The sequence below is a fragment of the Pyrus communis genome, chromosome 16, assembly GCF_041283825.1.
Source record: "Pyrus communis isolate YQ-2024b chromosome 16, ASM4128382v1, whole genome shotgun sequence".
NCBI classification, from domain to species: domain Eukaryota; kingdom Viridiplantae; phylum Streptophyta; class Magnoliopsida; order Rosales; family Rosaceae; genus Pyrus; species Pyrus communis.
Genome location: NC_142580.1, coordinates 16,325,054 through 16,340,587, shown reverse-complemented (window position 1 = coordinate 16,340,587; position 15,534 = coordinate 16,325,054). Strand labels below are relative to the sequence as shown.

The 15,534-nt window shown below is 38.0% G+C and overlaps 1 protein-coding gene across 1 annotated transcript; it reads left to right on the top strand.

Moving 5' to 3' along the window:
• Positions 1-3,478: 3,478 nt before the first annotated feature.
• On the top strand, positions 3,479-10,647 carry LOC137731383 (uncharacterized). Its single transcript, XM_068470493.2, has 15 exons — positions 3,479-4,000; positions 4,394-4,552; positions 4,702-4,818; positions 4,976-5,060; positions 5,486-5,594; positions 5,701-5,768; positions 5,848-5,973; positions 6,073-7,013; positions 7,345-7,548; positions 7,657-7,717; positions 8,867-8,980; positions 9,444-9,557; positions 9,648-9,734; positions 9,917-9,992; positions 10,287-10,647. The coding sequence occupies exons 1-14, from the start codon at positions 3,918-3,920 to the stop codon at positions 9,941-9,943; spliced, it is 2,295 nt and encodes a 764-aa protein (XP_068326594.2). The 5' UTR covers positions 3,479-3,917; the 3' UTR covers positions 9,944-9,992; positions 10,287-10,647.
• The last annotated feature ends 4,887 nt before the right edge of the window (positions 10,648-15,534 follow it).

Below are 15,534 nucleotides of genomic sequence, written 5' to 3'. Positions count from 1 at the left end.
GTAAATAGACTTGCATGGTTGCACCCTCAAATCTATGAGGAAGCTATGTATTATTTCCCTTGCAATTCGATTTCTCAACGTCCTTTGTGTGGAACATTTACCAATTGATCACATATTCAGAATAAGACAATGGATTCAAGTGCCCACCCTTACTGATGAGTGATGATATTATGTCGAAGACTAAAGAAAGGAAGTGAGGAATGATGATATTTTAGTGTTGTTGAGTTTATACTAAATGTATGGACTCTAACAAACAACCAATTAAAACATGACATCTAATATGGACATTTTATTAATATTTACAGTGCGGTTTTCAAAAGCCAAAACTGAAACCAAACCATTTCCTACATTGCGGTTCGGTTTCAAAACTGATTCATTCTGTGCAATTCAATATGATTTGGTTCGTGTTTCGGTTTTAAGTGCCTACTTCTAATAGATATAGAATGAAATAGAAAATATGAGGGGTTGTGGTGCATGCAATAAGAGTTAATGTAGACATTATATATACTTATCTAGAGAGAGAGAGAGAGAGAGAGAGAGAGAGAGATAAGAAAAGAAAAGATAGTGGAAGAAATAGATGGTGATCAAGCTTACTCAAGTTTTTAGCTTTAGAATTTAGGTACGGGAATATGGAAAACCTTTACGGAAATTGATTTTATTAAAAGATAGTGAAATGTTATAATGTTCTTGATCTTGTTGTTTGATTAATGTGGTTAGATATTAATTGGCTAATTGCTTCAATTAAGTGTTTACTTATTATTGGTTATGGAAATGCTATTCGTTGAGAATATACTATGGCACATGTGAAAGATGAAATGACATTATTTGTGCATCATTCATGTTGATGTGGTTAGAACTTCAGTTTTGAGATTGCTTTGGACATGAGGCTAATTGGAAAGGATCTTTTGTGTAGTTGAATATATTTATTGTGAAACCAGTTCCTAGGCAAGTCTGGTGTGCACATTAGAATAGGATGTCGGCAGGATAAATTGTCGATTTGGGTTGGAGATCAATGAATTAGATACGATGACTAGCAAAAGAGGTTTATGAACTTGGGGTATTTTATGGGGGTTAGTTTGTATAATAGAACATTCGAACACCATTACAGTGGTAAAATGCACGGTATGGGATGTGCATGATACACCCCAACCTGGAATGTCCACTTGGACTCCAAATCGAGCTGTGCTGGCTGACACTCGAAGGGTGACAAAGCCAAAAAGTGTAGTGATGTGGAAAATGTGAGTAAATTTAAACCTAAAAGTGCGTAAATATAAGAGTGCGCATATGAGTGGGATTGAACTCAATTCACAAGTGATGTCAGAGCATAAGTAAAGTACAGTAAAAGTAGAATGAGAATTATACCATCGAAGGTAACCACCTATATCGAAATTTGACAAGAATCCTCTGCGAAAGCTTAATACTAAAACCTGGAAGGACGAAAAATAAGGATGAGTGGACCTAAAAATAAAGTTTTGTAAAACCTTTTCGAAAACATAATAACCCTCGCCATAAAACGAGTATAGTTTCCAAAATACACATACTACGTATAGTATGAAAATACTTACCAAAGCCAACAGTATTTCAAGAATGCAATACGTCACAAGCTTTCATAAATAAACACATGACGTCCGTAATCACATATTCTCGCATAAACAAACATACAATATCGATTGCTCATCGACACTTGCTGACACACGAGTTCATGCAGAGGTATTCTGACATGAACATGACTATGTGAAAAAATAATCTACGCTCTAGTATTACAATCACGTGAAGACTGGCGCTATGCGCATCACATACAAGTCCTAATTGCCTACAACAATGTAGGATAAGACTGGCACATACAATGGATCCAAAGTGAGCGTACGGTGCGATATGAACATACACGTTAAACACTGGCCCTGGTCCGGACGAGTACCAACATTGGTGCAGCAAACGATGAGCATATAACATAAATATAGTCATGCCACAGTGATTCGATAATTCTAGTCAACATAATATTATTCATAGCCGTAAATTTAATTAAGGCACCCTGTAAGGTTTATAATGATTTCCTAATTCTCACCGTTAAGTCATTTCCTAATATTGTTAATTTAATTACAGTAGTCATATAGAAAATTAAAAAATGATTGGGCCTTTGCTTTCACATAAAATAAAATAAAATAAATAAATAACTTATTCCCTAATTTTAAAAGAACTATCAGCCAACTTTAAAATCCTTAACTCCAACCCTAGCTAACACAGCAACGTCGCACTTCTTCTTTTCTGCAATTGCAAATTTACAAAGCTCTCTCTCTCCCTCTCTCTTCCTCTCTTGTCAAATCTTTGATGCTGACTCTTCTTCTACGCACGCAGACAGGGGACAAGGCGCAGCAACGCGATGAAATTGCAGTGGGACACCGAAGATTCACAACCTTTGCAACGATAGTTTTTGAAGTTACAGAATTGCCTAAAGGTCGTCGAGGCCGCCTAACCCACCTAGCCTTCCCAGGTGTGTAATTTTATTTTTGCTTAAAATATAATAAATTTACTTAAAATAATCTATGTGTAATTTTATTTTTCAATTTATGTATTTCAGTATAATTATGTATTTTTTAAAGTATAAATAGACACTTATTTATATTATTTTACGTAAATCCGCCTAGTCCGCTTAAGCCCTGCCTAGCAGCGTAGGCGTTATGCCCTAGTTTGTCGCCCGACTAGCGCCTTGCATTTTTTAGAACCTTGGATCAGCCAACTAAGATCCATCAAGCTCACAACATCTTATTCAAATTTGACGATGATCCAATGGTTAGATTGTCATTAATTACAAAAATCGAGTGGCGATACAATTAACTCAAAAATCGAATAACCAAATCATCGCATCAAATCTCAACAAACAAATCTTAGATATGGGCTCAGGAGATTAAGAACATTTTTTTGCCCAAAATCCAAGTCATTGTGCTTCACAGGCATGTATATCTCAACACGAAGAACAACTTTTATACTTGCCATGAAGTCCAAAGTGGACGGAAGGCAGGCAATTTCTCAGGTAAAGGTTGCGGGTGCTGTAATCTTCACGGTGTAGAATTTCTGCATACTGTGATTCAATGAGGTCAGGGTTGGTCGGGCTCTACTCTTGGGATGATGAGCTACATAACTTAGGAGGTGGCGTCGATTGCAGTTTAGCCAATTTAGGGTTTAGGATAAGACCTTCGAATCCCTCTTTTTAGATCTCTTTGTCAACTTTAAGTTGTAAGATTTAAAAATTTTAAATCGTATACCAAACAAGTTTTTGAGTTTTAAAGAAAATTGTTATCAAAAAAATTTTTAAGAAAAATTTTGAGAAATTATAAAAATTTTCAAATAGGATATTAAACAAGCCCTAAATTTCTAAACGGAATATGGCAAATACCCTTTTATTGACATAATGTTGGTCATTTACATTAAATCTTGTATTTGTCCCTTTTATGATCAAAACGCGTACCGTTGACACTCCACGACACCACAGATGAGGGCACAACAACAAGGGCATTGTCGTCCAACAAACAACTCCCTAGGGTCCCGAAGCCACCTAGCGCCCCCCTCCTCTCCCCCATCTGTCCAATGCCCCATCACAAAAAACCCAAGACGGAATTTTCCAAATCCAAATTCCACGGCCGCACGCACAGACACTCGGACACTTTCCCCTCCCAATTTTCCCTCCCCGCCGACTGGAGATCTCGCCGCCTCCCTCCCCAACCGTACCCCACGCCGCGCTCTCCGACACCAAATCCGCACCCCTAGCTCAATTCAATTCAAGCCCCCCTTCTATTCAGTTTACTCTTTCCACGGCGTGATGATTTTCATGTAAATTTGATTGGATTTTCAAGATATCAATTTGAAATTTCCCTAGAATGCCGGAAAAGCTGAGATTATGACATTTTCCCGTGAAAATTATGAGGGCAGGTTCTTCCGACGAGCCCAATTCTCCTTCCACCTCTGTGCCGCGCGTTCCTCAGCCCAATCCGTGCAAGCACAGGTGAATCTTGGACTTTTTTATTGAATTTTGGTAGGAATTCATGAGTTTTTGTGTAATTCAATTACCAAATTGGTGTATTGTGGATTAATGCTTTTGCAAATTATATCTATTCATGCTTTAATTTTGTGGTTTTGCATGGTGATCCTAATTGAATTAGTTCCAATCCGAATTTGGTTTTTCGCTTGATTAGCTTTTATCGAAATTGGTTAGAATTTAGGAAGACAATTTTGGAGATTGAGGAGGTACCGAGTTTTTGTTTTTGTTGTTGTTTCAAGTACTTTCCGTGCTTGAGAAATGGTTTCGGTGTTGATTTTGTAAAATCGGATTGGAATATTAATTGGCACTAATTCTTGATTTCAAACTGATTTGCATGTATCTGATGTTAACTGGCAGTGTTAGCAATGTCCTTCGATTGTTAGCACGGAGAGAGGTTTCTCCGCAAACGAAACATTGGTCAAAGAAGTTATGGGGGGAACCTCCGAAGTCTAATTCCGATTCTGTTGGCCCAAAGTTTGAAACAGCTAGAGATGCTAGGCACAGCCTTATCTCATGGTAAACTGCCAATTCATTTAGTCGCTCTCTCATAATTTTCTTGCAACAAAAAAAAGCATACTGCTTTGTTTTTTCTAGTTGTTTGAATTATTTTGCATTTAGTTTGATCTTTCAATTCATGGTCTGTCTTGAAATTGGATCGACTTCAGGGTGGAGGCAGAGTCACTCCAGCATTTGTCTTCCAAATATTGTCCGCTTGTGCCTCCTCCACGTTCAACTATTGCAGCAGCCTTCAGCCCCGATGGAACGACACTAGCTTCAACTCAGTAAGTCCTGCTATGCATATATATATATATGTATATATATATATATATATATATATATCTCGGCCTGGTATGGGATTTGCCTAAAGCTTAGTGTTGAGTTATATTTATTCTAAGAAGTGTATCATTTATTAAGTTTCAATTGCAACTGTAATTGCAGCGGAGACCATACTGTAAAGATTATTGATTGCCGAACTGGGATCTGCTTAAAGGTCTTGAGTGGTCACCGTAGGACACCGTGGGTGGTAAGTCTACAGCACTGGATATTTGATTCTGAATTTCTTTTGTTTTTGTTCAAATACTTGAAGTTGAATGTTAGCTTCTTGCTTCAGCTTGCTGCAAGATGTTGTGAACAATTTTTTAAACAGAACAGCTTGAGATTTGGTGAAACATTAAAGCTTCTTTTTCATCCATATTCTTTTGCTAAGAAATATAGGATGCCATCTATGCTTATAATGCTAAAATTCTCTCTGCAAGAAGTTTTATGCTCTCGTCAAAAGTCTTTGGGTTGCTTTATCCTAATCTTTTTTAGTGGATGTTGCCACTTTAATCTAGTTGTTTTATTCATCAACAAAATTACTGGTTACCAGATCTGACACTTCAGCATAGCTACTCAGTACATCTCATTAGCTTGCTGTGCATTTCTCACCATCTGGTTGTGCTTTTGCAGGTTAGATTTCATCCTGTGTATCCAGACATATTGGCTAGTGGAAGTCTGGATCATGAAGTTCGCTTGTGGGATGCAAACACGGCAGAATGTATAGGATCTCGTGATTTTTGTAAGTTTTTGCGTTGATTATCAATCATTAAAACAAACAATTTATTCTTTTTTTCATTTAAGTTTGTGTCATGGATATGATTGTTAGTGCTTTTTTCTCCACACAGTGCGTCCCATTGCATCCATAGCTTTCCATGCCCAAGGTGAGCTGCTCGCTGTTGCGTCAGGTCACAAGGTAAGATTTTTTATTAGGAAATTTTAACTAATCATGCTTATCTCTTATTAATGGCCTTAACCTTTAAATCTTGCATTAGTTGTACATATGGCACTACAATAGGAGAGGGGAGACATCCTCACCAAGCATAGTACTGAAGACACGACGTTCACTCCGGGCTGTGCATTTTCACCCACATGGAGCTCCTTTCCTTTTAACTGCTGAGGTAAATTTTTGGGTAGTCGTTTTTTTGTTTGTTTGGTAGAAATATTAATCGTTTTCTTTGATTAAATATATTTGAATCATGTATTTTTCTTATTTGTAGGTCAATGACATGGACTCCTCAGATTCCTCGATGACACTTGCAACTTCTCCGGGTTATTTGCGCTATCCTCCACCTACCGTATATTTGGCAGATGGTCAATCTAGTGATCGTTCCAGTTTGGCAGATGGACTACCTCTTATGTCTTTACCATTTCTGATATGGCCTTCATTTGCTAGAGATAATGGGAGAATATCTATGCAGCGTAGTGACACGGACATTGGTTCAAGTAGTGTGCAACAGAGAGTTGATCCTTCTGCTTCAGTGCGGTTGCTAACATATTCAACTCCTTCAGGGCAGTATGAACTTCTGCTGTCCCCAATTGAACCTAGTAGCTCTTCTCCAGCACCAGAAGAGACAGAAACTAATACTTTCTTGAGTGAAATGGAAACTGAAGTTTCTCAACCTGCAATGGACAGTTTAGAGGCTTTGGAAGTGCAACCTGAAGGGAGGAGCAATCATATTTTCCCATTTGGTGACTCAACATATTGGGAACTTCCTTTTTTGCAAGGGTGGTTAATTGGTCAGACCCAAGCTAGCCAACGGAATATGCGGCTGGTAGGTGATGCTACACAAGATAATCCATCTGCACGTGGTGAGATGAATCCAGCCATAACTTCCTCGGTAATACCAACCAGTGTGAGCCAATCCAGGCTTACTGGAAGATCTAGTTCCCGGCATCGTACTTCACGAACTCATATGGTGTCGACGATTGGATCTAATGAAGGTGCTGGATTCAATAGTTTTGCGCATGCTGAAAGTGAGCCTCAACCAGTTGCAAGTAGAATCCAATCGGAACTTGCCAACTCACTTGCTGCAGCAGCAGCTGCAGAGTTGCCTTGCACTGTAAAGCTCAGAATTTGGCCACACGATTTGAAAAATCCTTGTTCTCCCCTTGATGCAGAAAGATGTCGCTTAACCATTCCACATGCTGTACTTTGTAGGTAAATTTCTTTCTGTTTTCAACGTTCATGGTACTTTGTTGTTCTATACAATTTGACATTGCCTTTAGCTTATTCGTAAGTCTTGCAAAACCAGTACATTGATAAAGGATGCAACATCAGTTGGTAGTTTGTTTTTACGTTTGGTTTTTTTGTCAAAGGTAGTTTGTTTTTACTGGATTTACACCTTTTGCAAAGAAATATTTGATTAGGAGATGATCATGAAATGTTGGCTTTTGTTCTTTTATTCTCTTTCAGCATTGCATGATTGTTTGAACTTTAATAGTATTACTGGCTGTATCTTTTTGGATTTTTACTTAATAATTTGTTGCAGTGAGATGGGTGCCCATTTTTCCCCTTGCGGAAGGTTTTTAGCTGCTTGTGTTGCATGTATGTTGCCCCATATGGAAGCTGATCCTGGATTGCAGAGCCAGGTCAACCATGATGCGACAGGGGCATCAACTTCCCCAACTCGACATCCAATTTCAGCACACCATGTCATGTATGAGCTCCGGATATATTCCCTTGAGGAAGCAACGTAAAGCTTTAACTCCCTATAATCTGTGTTGCATTTTCATACTTCTCTTTTACCTTTCCATTTGCATTTTCCTTCTTTCTACAACCTGATTTTCTTTTATCTATCTAGATTTGGAATGGTTCTTGCATCCCGGGCAATAAGAGCTGCCCACTGCTTAACATCTATTCAGGTCAGCTAAATTTTGAAGATGTATGACTTATTGGGTCATCTTGATCATTAGTTTCTCATTGATTTTCAGACAATTCTTTACTTATTTAACTTTTTTCCCTAAGACTAAAGCAAATCTTTAACGGAAAATGCTTCATTTTAACTGAAAACTATGATTAGCAGCCCTGTATGGAGTGCATCCCTTGAAATCTCATCATAAGAGCTCAACGATTCATGTCAATGCTCAGCCTAGCTTTAGTTTGAGTTAGATACTCTGGAGTTATGATAAGGAGATATCTATTATGTTCGTAGAATGTAATGAATTACAGTTACGCATATTTTTTATAAGGCATTTGCCACCAGAAAATCTAAAGTTGAAGCAGTCTTGTTATGTAGCGGTATGTAAACACATACATATATAGGTATGTTTTATGTAGGGAGAATCTGTTAGGATTGCCTTATATTGTTGATGTGTGATCATGTTGTTTCAATATTCAATCCAACAGCTGATTGGTATATGACCTAGATGTCCAATGCACTGCTGTTATGATTAAAACAAATAATCAATAAACCGATATAGAAGAAGGTATATAAATGAGTGAAGACTTGGACTCTGTATGAACTATCATTATGGCAGCGTTCTATGGGTGGACTTAGTGGCAGATCATTAAGACATTAGGTTTTTATTATTTAGATAATATTTTAAGTTACGCATCCTCAGCACATACCCACCTGACTGCTTAACTACACAAATTAAAAGATGTGTATATTGTATTTTAGTGGGCTTCTGGTACTTAGCTTTGTTCTATTCCACATGAATCTCTGGGGTTCTCTAGTTGTGTTTACCTGTTTGTAACAGTAATTCACACACACAGACACACACATACGTCTGAGTTACATAGTCCCTTATTTGTAACTTTTTCATGCATGCCATCTGGTTATGAACATTCTATTAAGTGACTGCCTTTGTTGCCTAAGTATTCTCAGTTTCACCTGTCAATAGTCCTTAGGTTGAATAGATCTCCGAACTCTAATAGTTGTCTCATTTATAAGCAAAAGATTCACAACCTAATAATATTTTTTCCTTTATATTTCTTCTAGATCAAGCAAAGAATTTGTACTTTCATCACACACTTATTCCATTTTGTTATTCCTTGATTTACTGTGGCAGTTCTCTCCTACGTCAGAGCATATATTACTTGCCTATGGCCGTCGTCACAGTTCACTTCTTAAGAGTGTTGTCATTGATGGAGAGACAACAGTGCCTATTTACACCATTCTGGAGGTAAGATTTTTTAGTTCTCTTCCGTCCCTCCCTCTTCATTTTAGTTTTAATTTTTAAATATTAAAGTATCTTTTATTTTTGTTTCAAATCTGTGTCTTATTAACATTGGGTGTTTCAATCAATCTGTAAAGTAACATCTAGAAACTTATGTAATATTTAATCTGCTTCTAATAAGTAATGACAAGGATATGAAGTTTTTATGAATTTTGGTTGAGACTAATGTATGCAACCTAAGTTGGATTAAACTAGTCTTAGAGTGGAATAATTGAATTTGGTGCAAACTAAAAGTCATTTGCAACTGAACTCGTGTATGAAATAGATTTTATGTCAACTTTCTTATAAATTTGACCATAGTTGTGGCTTGTGGATCAACTGTGCATGATATAAACTTTCATGTGTTACCAGTTGCTTTTGGTTGTCCTCTATTATGAGTGTTCATGCAACATTCGTAGTTGTTATTCAGGTCTACAGAGTTTCTGATATGGAACTTGTGAGAGTTCTTCCTAGTGCAGAGGATGAGGTCAATGTAGCTTGCTTTCATCCTTCAGTTGGAGGTGGCCTTGTCTATGGAACCAAGGTAATCAATTCTGTTTCCGTAAGCTTCTTTTGCTTGTTTGGTTCCTCCCCCAATTCCCACAACTCAGTGTTTTCATGTTGTGAAATGCAGGAAGGGAAGTTAAGGATCCTCCAATATGATAGTTCTTATTGCATGAATCAGACAACAACTGCTTTTCTTGATGAAAACATGCTTGAGGTACATCATGACCCAATTGGAGGGTTTATTTGTTCATTGTTCTTTATTTTTGGATGCAATTATGCCTTTCCTTCATGTTTGGTTTTTTAATTGCTGCAAAATCAAAGTGTTCATCCTTTACATGTTTAATTACTTTTCTTAGTTGTTCATTCTCCTGATATTACCAGTGTCTATTTTTGTAGGTCCCGACATATGCCTTGGAATGCTAGGACCTAGCCATCATTTTCCACTTGTGGGACGAACCACTCAGCCTAGCCGGTCTGTTTCTCTTTTTGAAGATCTATTGCTTTTAGATTTTGTCAAATTAATTTTACTTCCAGCACCAATGTGTAGGATGGAGAGCGTTCAGAGTATGACGCCTTTAATATTACACTTATTTTCTAGAGGTTTATAGGAAGCCCATGGATTGAATAGGACGGGCATGGATTGAATACACTCGTAGGTTTATAAGCTACGTCTTTAAGAAATAAGGTCTAAGATATTAGTTTACATTCCGATGGCTCCGGTTTCTTGGGGGAAGAAACTTATAATGGCCCTATGTTTTGCTTTCAGGATGAAATCACGGTGTATCCATGAAGCTGAATATTGTGCCTGACTGTTTCTTCTTCAATCAAATGCCTGTGAAACGCTCTATTCAGAATCGAAAAATACAGCTTTGTAATTTTTCTTTATTGTATTTTTAGAGTATATGTTGTTCAAATTACTAGGGAATTTAATTTAACAAGGGAACAGATAAGTTGGGAGCGAAAAACCGTGTTGTTGTATATGCGTGTTTGGTTCCGTTGGACATTGTTAGGAATGTAATTGATTCTCTTTTTCTTTGTCCTGAACAAGGCATTGTGTTTTTAGGCCCTTGTATGTTGGCCTTCACTGTAAAAAAAGGAAAAAAAAAGCAGAGCAAAGTTTCTCTAAATTATTGTTTTCCTTTCCTTTCGTTTTATTTTTACTCGATTTTTGTTGCGGGAACGTACTTTTCTATTGGGATTGATCTCCGCACTCCTGTTTTCTCGTTTTGCACGTGCCGGAAAGGAGAAAATGGGTGTAGGTGAATCACTTCCCTTTGTTTTACCAGCTTTACCCACCGTTGGAAGAGCACAAACTTGTTCCGCTCGTTTGCTTGTCAAACTATACGCGCCTAAACAAAGAAGAAAATGGCTCTGTCGGAAGTGTCTTTCTTCTTCTGGACATGGAAGTCGATCTCCGTGAAGTGAATCGAGTTCCCATCCAGGAGAGAGCACTGTACTCTGGACTGACTCACACCCAAAAGAGAGCAAGATTTCCAATCAATTTCCCCTTTATCCGTCCACATCTACCATCTTCCGTCGAATAACAGAGCTTATAAACACGGCAAATGTTGCAATAAGAAATCCTTGCGACAAGGAATAGATCTTCCCTAGTTTTGATTATGTAAGCTCCGTACATGTCAATGTCAAGTAGGGACGATGCATCACGTTGGATGTCCATCTCTTTAACAGGAAACGAAGAATTCATGTAGTCCCGTACCTCAACAGTGCAATCTTGACGCATTGTACCAGCCGTGCTCATCAAGTTTCGTCCACTTACTTTGCTCCGGAGTTTTACGGAAGGCAAGACGATTACACAAATCATTTTCAGACCAGTACTAGTCCAATTTTCTGCAGTACCAAGACTCCGACGTTGGCAGCACTCCTGTCTCGCTCTGTTCTCTCTCGTTCTATATTTTATTTCCAATGCGTTATCAGCAAGAATGTGCTCTTGAATTCTGCTTTTGGAGAATCAGAGATAAGAGAATCGCACACAAACTGCAAGATCGAAGCAGCGCAAACAAGCAAATATGCTTTGGAGGATTATGCTCTCTATAATTCTTGTTAAAACTTCTGCACTAGTAATATTGATCATTTATCCTTCATTCCATGGTATGTCTTATATTCTCTTTGTTTCAGATTTATTTTTGAAGTAAAAGATGAATTTTGCACTCTATCTGTTACAGTGCAAGACAATGCAATACGCTTGTGAGGCTTTCAGCATGCAGCACCATCGATTTGGAGTAGCATGCGCTATTTGATTATTACTTCCATGATTCGTATCATGTTTTCTTTAACTTGTTGCATGCCTAAAACATGACAAATATATAGGTTCGCTTATTGACACTTAGAAATTAATAAAGTTCAAGCCCAACTGAAAATACCACTCCATAAGAAGTTATGATCTAATTTTTCCAAATAATTGGTCTTAAGATGGTTGTCTTAGGAGTGACAGTGGGATTTATGAAGAGGCATATCCGAGCAGTCGTATACCTATGATTTAAGCATGGGCATGCAAATGAGAATGATTGGATCACGAATTGATGACCACTGATATTTTTTTTTTATTATAGTAGCTGTTCATATCTTCAAGGGCTATACAATCATGTTTTTTCATTGATATTGACAAAGTAAAAGGGTCAACCAAATTAGAAAGAGGCACATCTCATTTTTGTGCCATTGAAAAATGTGAGATTAGTGAACCTATAGTTTGAATCCCAAAGGGTTTTCTTTGGTGTTTTTACTAAAGTGAAATAAAATCGCTATTGGGATAAGACATCTTGGCAGAGACATAGTCTCCTATTTTAGGCTCAACCACGTTTCTAGAAGTATATTGTTATATTAAATTTGAGACTTATGGCATGTGGATATTGCATACTACTTTAGATTTTTGAGTTTTAATATATCTCTAGAAGCAATTTCTTAATAAATAGAGAATTCCATGAAATTCTTCTTCAAATATTTCAATTGAAGAGCATGAAGCCCAAAGTATGTACTCAATACTAATATAGAGAAAATATATGAGACAAAGAAGAGGGTAAGAAGGATGATGGGAGTGATGTAGAAGAAATGTGTATGAAATAGTATACAATATAAGACTTTCTAAAAAATAAAGAAACAAAAATAAAACGAAAACGAAAACAAAAAACCACGTGCCCTATATTTAACTGACAGGGGAAAGAGGCTGGAGGCACAAAGAGAATATAGAGAGAGATATGTTTGTAGGGTTGTGTAGAGGAATGTGTGTTATTCCCCCTACGCAGTGCCTTTATTTATAGTAATAAGAGAGAGAAGAAATCCTTCTCCTCCAAGGAATACAAGTCCATATAGGAAAGAATAACTAGAGTCAAATCAAATCTAGGATTTACACAATCACACTTAAACTAGAAGTTTATAACACTCCCCCTTGAGTGTGTAAAATACTCAAGTAGGTTAGGCATCATGTAGAGGTTGAGGAAGTCGACTCGTTGGCACTGATTGTGGGAACATGCTATTCTCAATAAGGTAGGAACTTGCATAAGGAAGTAAATCTCACAAAAAACCCTAAGGCTATGGTAAAAACCCGAGTAGGGACAAAATCCATAGTCTAAGGAAAAATGCGTGAGTAATGCAAAGTCAAATGAAATGTCTATGGGACGTCATCAGGGATATGATCAACCCAAGGTGGGTGCCTCATTAAAACCTAGTTAGGTAGCAAAAATCCAGTGGGAAAAATGCTCCTAATTGTAGGGAAAAATAGTACATTAAGATCAAGCAAGTATACTTCAGGATACTCCCCATGAGTTTAACACAATTCCAAAGAGAACTAGCAATGTTACAACTCAGAAAGTTTATGCATACTAATTCCTTGAATCGCCTTCGGTAGTGATTTGGTGAAGAGGTCGGCCAGATTGTCTTATGAACGGATTTGCGTGACTTTAATCTTCTGATGCTCTTGTTGTTGATGTGAGAAGAAGAATTTCGGTAATCTCCATTGATGTAACCCTTCTTGAGTTGTTTGATGCATGCTGCATTGTCTTCATAGATCGTCGTCGAGACATCAACGACGCGGTAAAGATCGTAGGAGCTTCGAATATCGCCCACAACTGCTCTCAACCAAATGCATTCTCGAGTTGCTTTATGTAAGGTGATAATTTCAGCATGGTTAAACGAAGTGGCAACTAAGTTCTATTTAGTTGACCTCCAAGAGATTGCGTTGCCTCCAACGGTAAAGACATAACCCGTTTGAGAGCGTGCCTTGTGCGGATCAAATAAGTATCATGTGTCGGCAAAACCAACAAGGTGAGAATCAACTCGAGATAAAGGGGTGCGGCATCACTCGAGGATTCGTAAGGATAGAACAAGCCTAAATCCATAGTACTCTTAAGGTAACGTAAAATGTCTTTAACACTAGTCCAGTGTCTGCGTGTTGGTGCATTATTGTATCTTGCTAAAAGATTAATAGTGAAGGAGATGTCGGGTCTAGTGCATTGAGCTAAGTACAGTAAAACGCCTATCGCACTTAGATAAGGAACTTTAGGCTCCAAAATCGTTTCATCATCCTCATTCAGACGGAAGGGATCTTGTTTTGCATCTAGTGATCGACTGATCATATGAGTACTCGAAGGCTTCACTTTATCCTCGTTAAAGCGGTGAAACACCTTCTGGGTGTAGTTCGTTTGTTGTACTAAGATTCCATCCAAATAGTTCTCTATCTCAAGACCGAGACAATATCGAGTTTTTCCTAGATCTTTTATCTCAAATTCCTACTTCAGGTGCGCAGCAATACTTGCGAGCTCTTCAGGTCTTCCAATGAGGTTCATGTCATCGACATATACTGTAACAATCACAAAACCAAAATGTGACTTCTTAATGAACACACAAGGGCATAGTTCATGTCCACATATCCTTGACTAGTCAAATACTTACTCATATGGTTATACCACATTCTTCCGGATTGCTTCAAACCATAGAGTGAACTCTTCAGTCGAATTGAAAACGTGTTCCGGGGTTTGGAAATATTTGATCTAGTCAATGTAAGTTCTTCAGGAACTTTCATATAAATTGCTGTATCAAGATCCCCATAGAGATACGCAGTTACTATGTCCATCAGCTACATACTCAGTTTTTGGCAAACTACCAAATTGATAAGGTAGCGAAAAGTAATCACATCTATAAATTGTGAATAAGTTTCATCATAGTCAATCCTAGGGCGTTGTGAGAAGCCTTGCGCAACATGGTGAGTTTTGTAATGCACAATTTCGTTCTTCTCATTACGCTTCCAAACGAAAACCCACTTGTAGCCAACGAGCTTCACATGTGGAGGAGTAGGAGCTACAGGTCCAAACATCTTACGTTTCACAAGCAAATTGAGTTCGACTTGGATTGCTTGTTTCTAGTTTGACCAATCGGTTCTACGTCGACATTCATCAATGGAACGAGGTTCAATGTCATCACTCAACATGATCTTAGTAGCTACTGCATATGCTATTGCATTGTCGACGACCATCTCATTTCTACATCAAATATCATCTAAGCTAGCGTAATAGACCAAAATCTCACGATTCTCAAGAGGTGGCTTCGTCTCTTCAAGGACGGGTCTGTAATCTAGAATTTCCTCATGAGTTGGATAGAATGAGTAAGAGATAGTTGGATTCACGATAGGTTCTTCAGGTGTCTGTGACGTGGGTTTCCTCTTCTGAGGGTGTGAATCCTTTAAACTAAGAGGTTTGCCACGTTTTTGTGTAGCGGTAGATGATTAGCTAGCTGCTAATGTACGTGAATCGCCAAAATTATCATCTTGGGCCTCTAGGAGGGAAGTATTGTACATTTGGTACATCAATCTTTGTAGGCATATTCGCAGCTGGAATATGTGATCTTGTCACTCGTGCTAGATCAGTGAAAGCATCTGGCATGCTTTGAGCTATGCTCTAAAGATCTAATATGCGCTGCACTTTAACTTTAGACTGAGCGGTGTGGGGATCTAAATGAGACAAAGTGGGAGTTGTCCATGATAATTCACGTCGTTCTTCAGGAAC

What these genes read in the sequence shown, in the direction of transcription:
- LOC137731383 (XM_068470493.2), top strand. Translation starts at nt 3,918, where the DNA reads ATGAGGGCAGGTTCTTCCGACGAGCCCAATTCTCCTTCCACCTCTGTG. An exon ending in AGGCACAGCCTTATCTCATG is followed by an intron (nt 4,553 to 4,701) that starts GTAAACTGCCAA and finishes GATCGACTTCAG; the next exon opens with GGTGGAGGCAGAGTCACTCC. An exon ending in CTATTTACACCATTCTGGAG is followed by an intron (nt 8,981 to 9,443) that starts GTAAGATTTTTT and finishes GTTGTTATTCAG; the next exon opens with GTCTACAGAGTTTCTGATAT.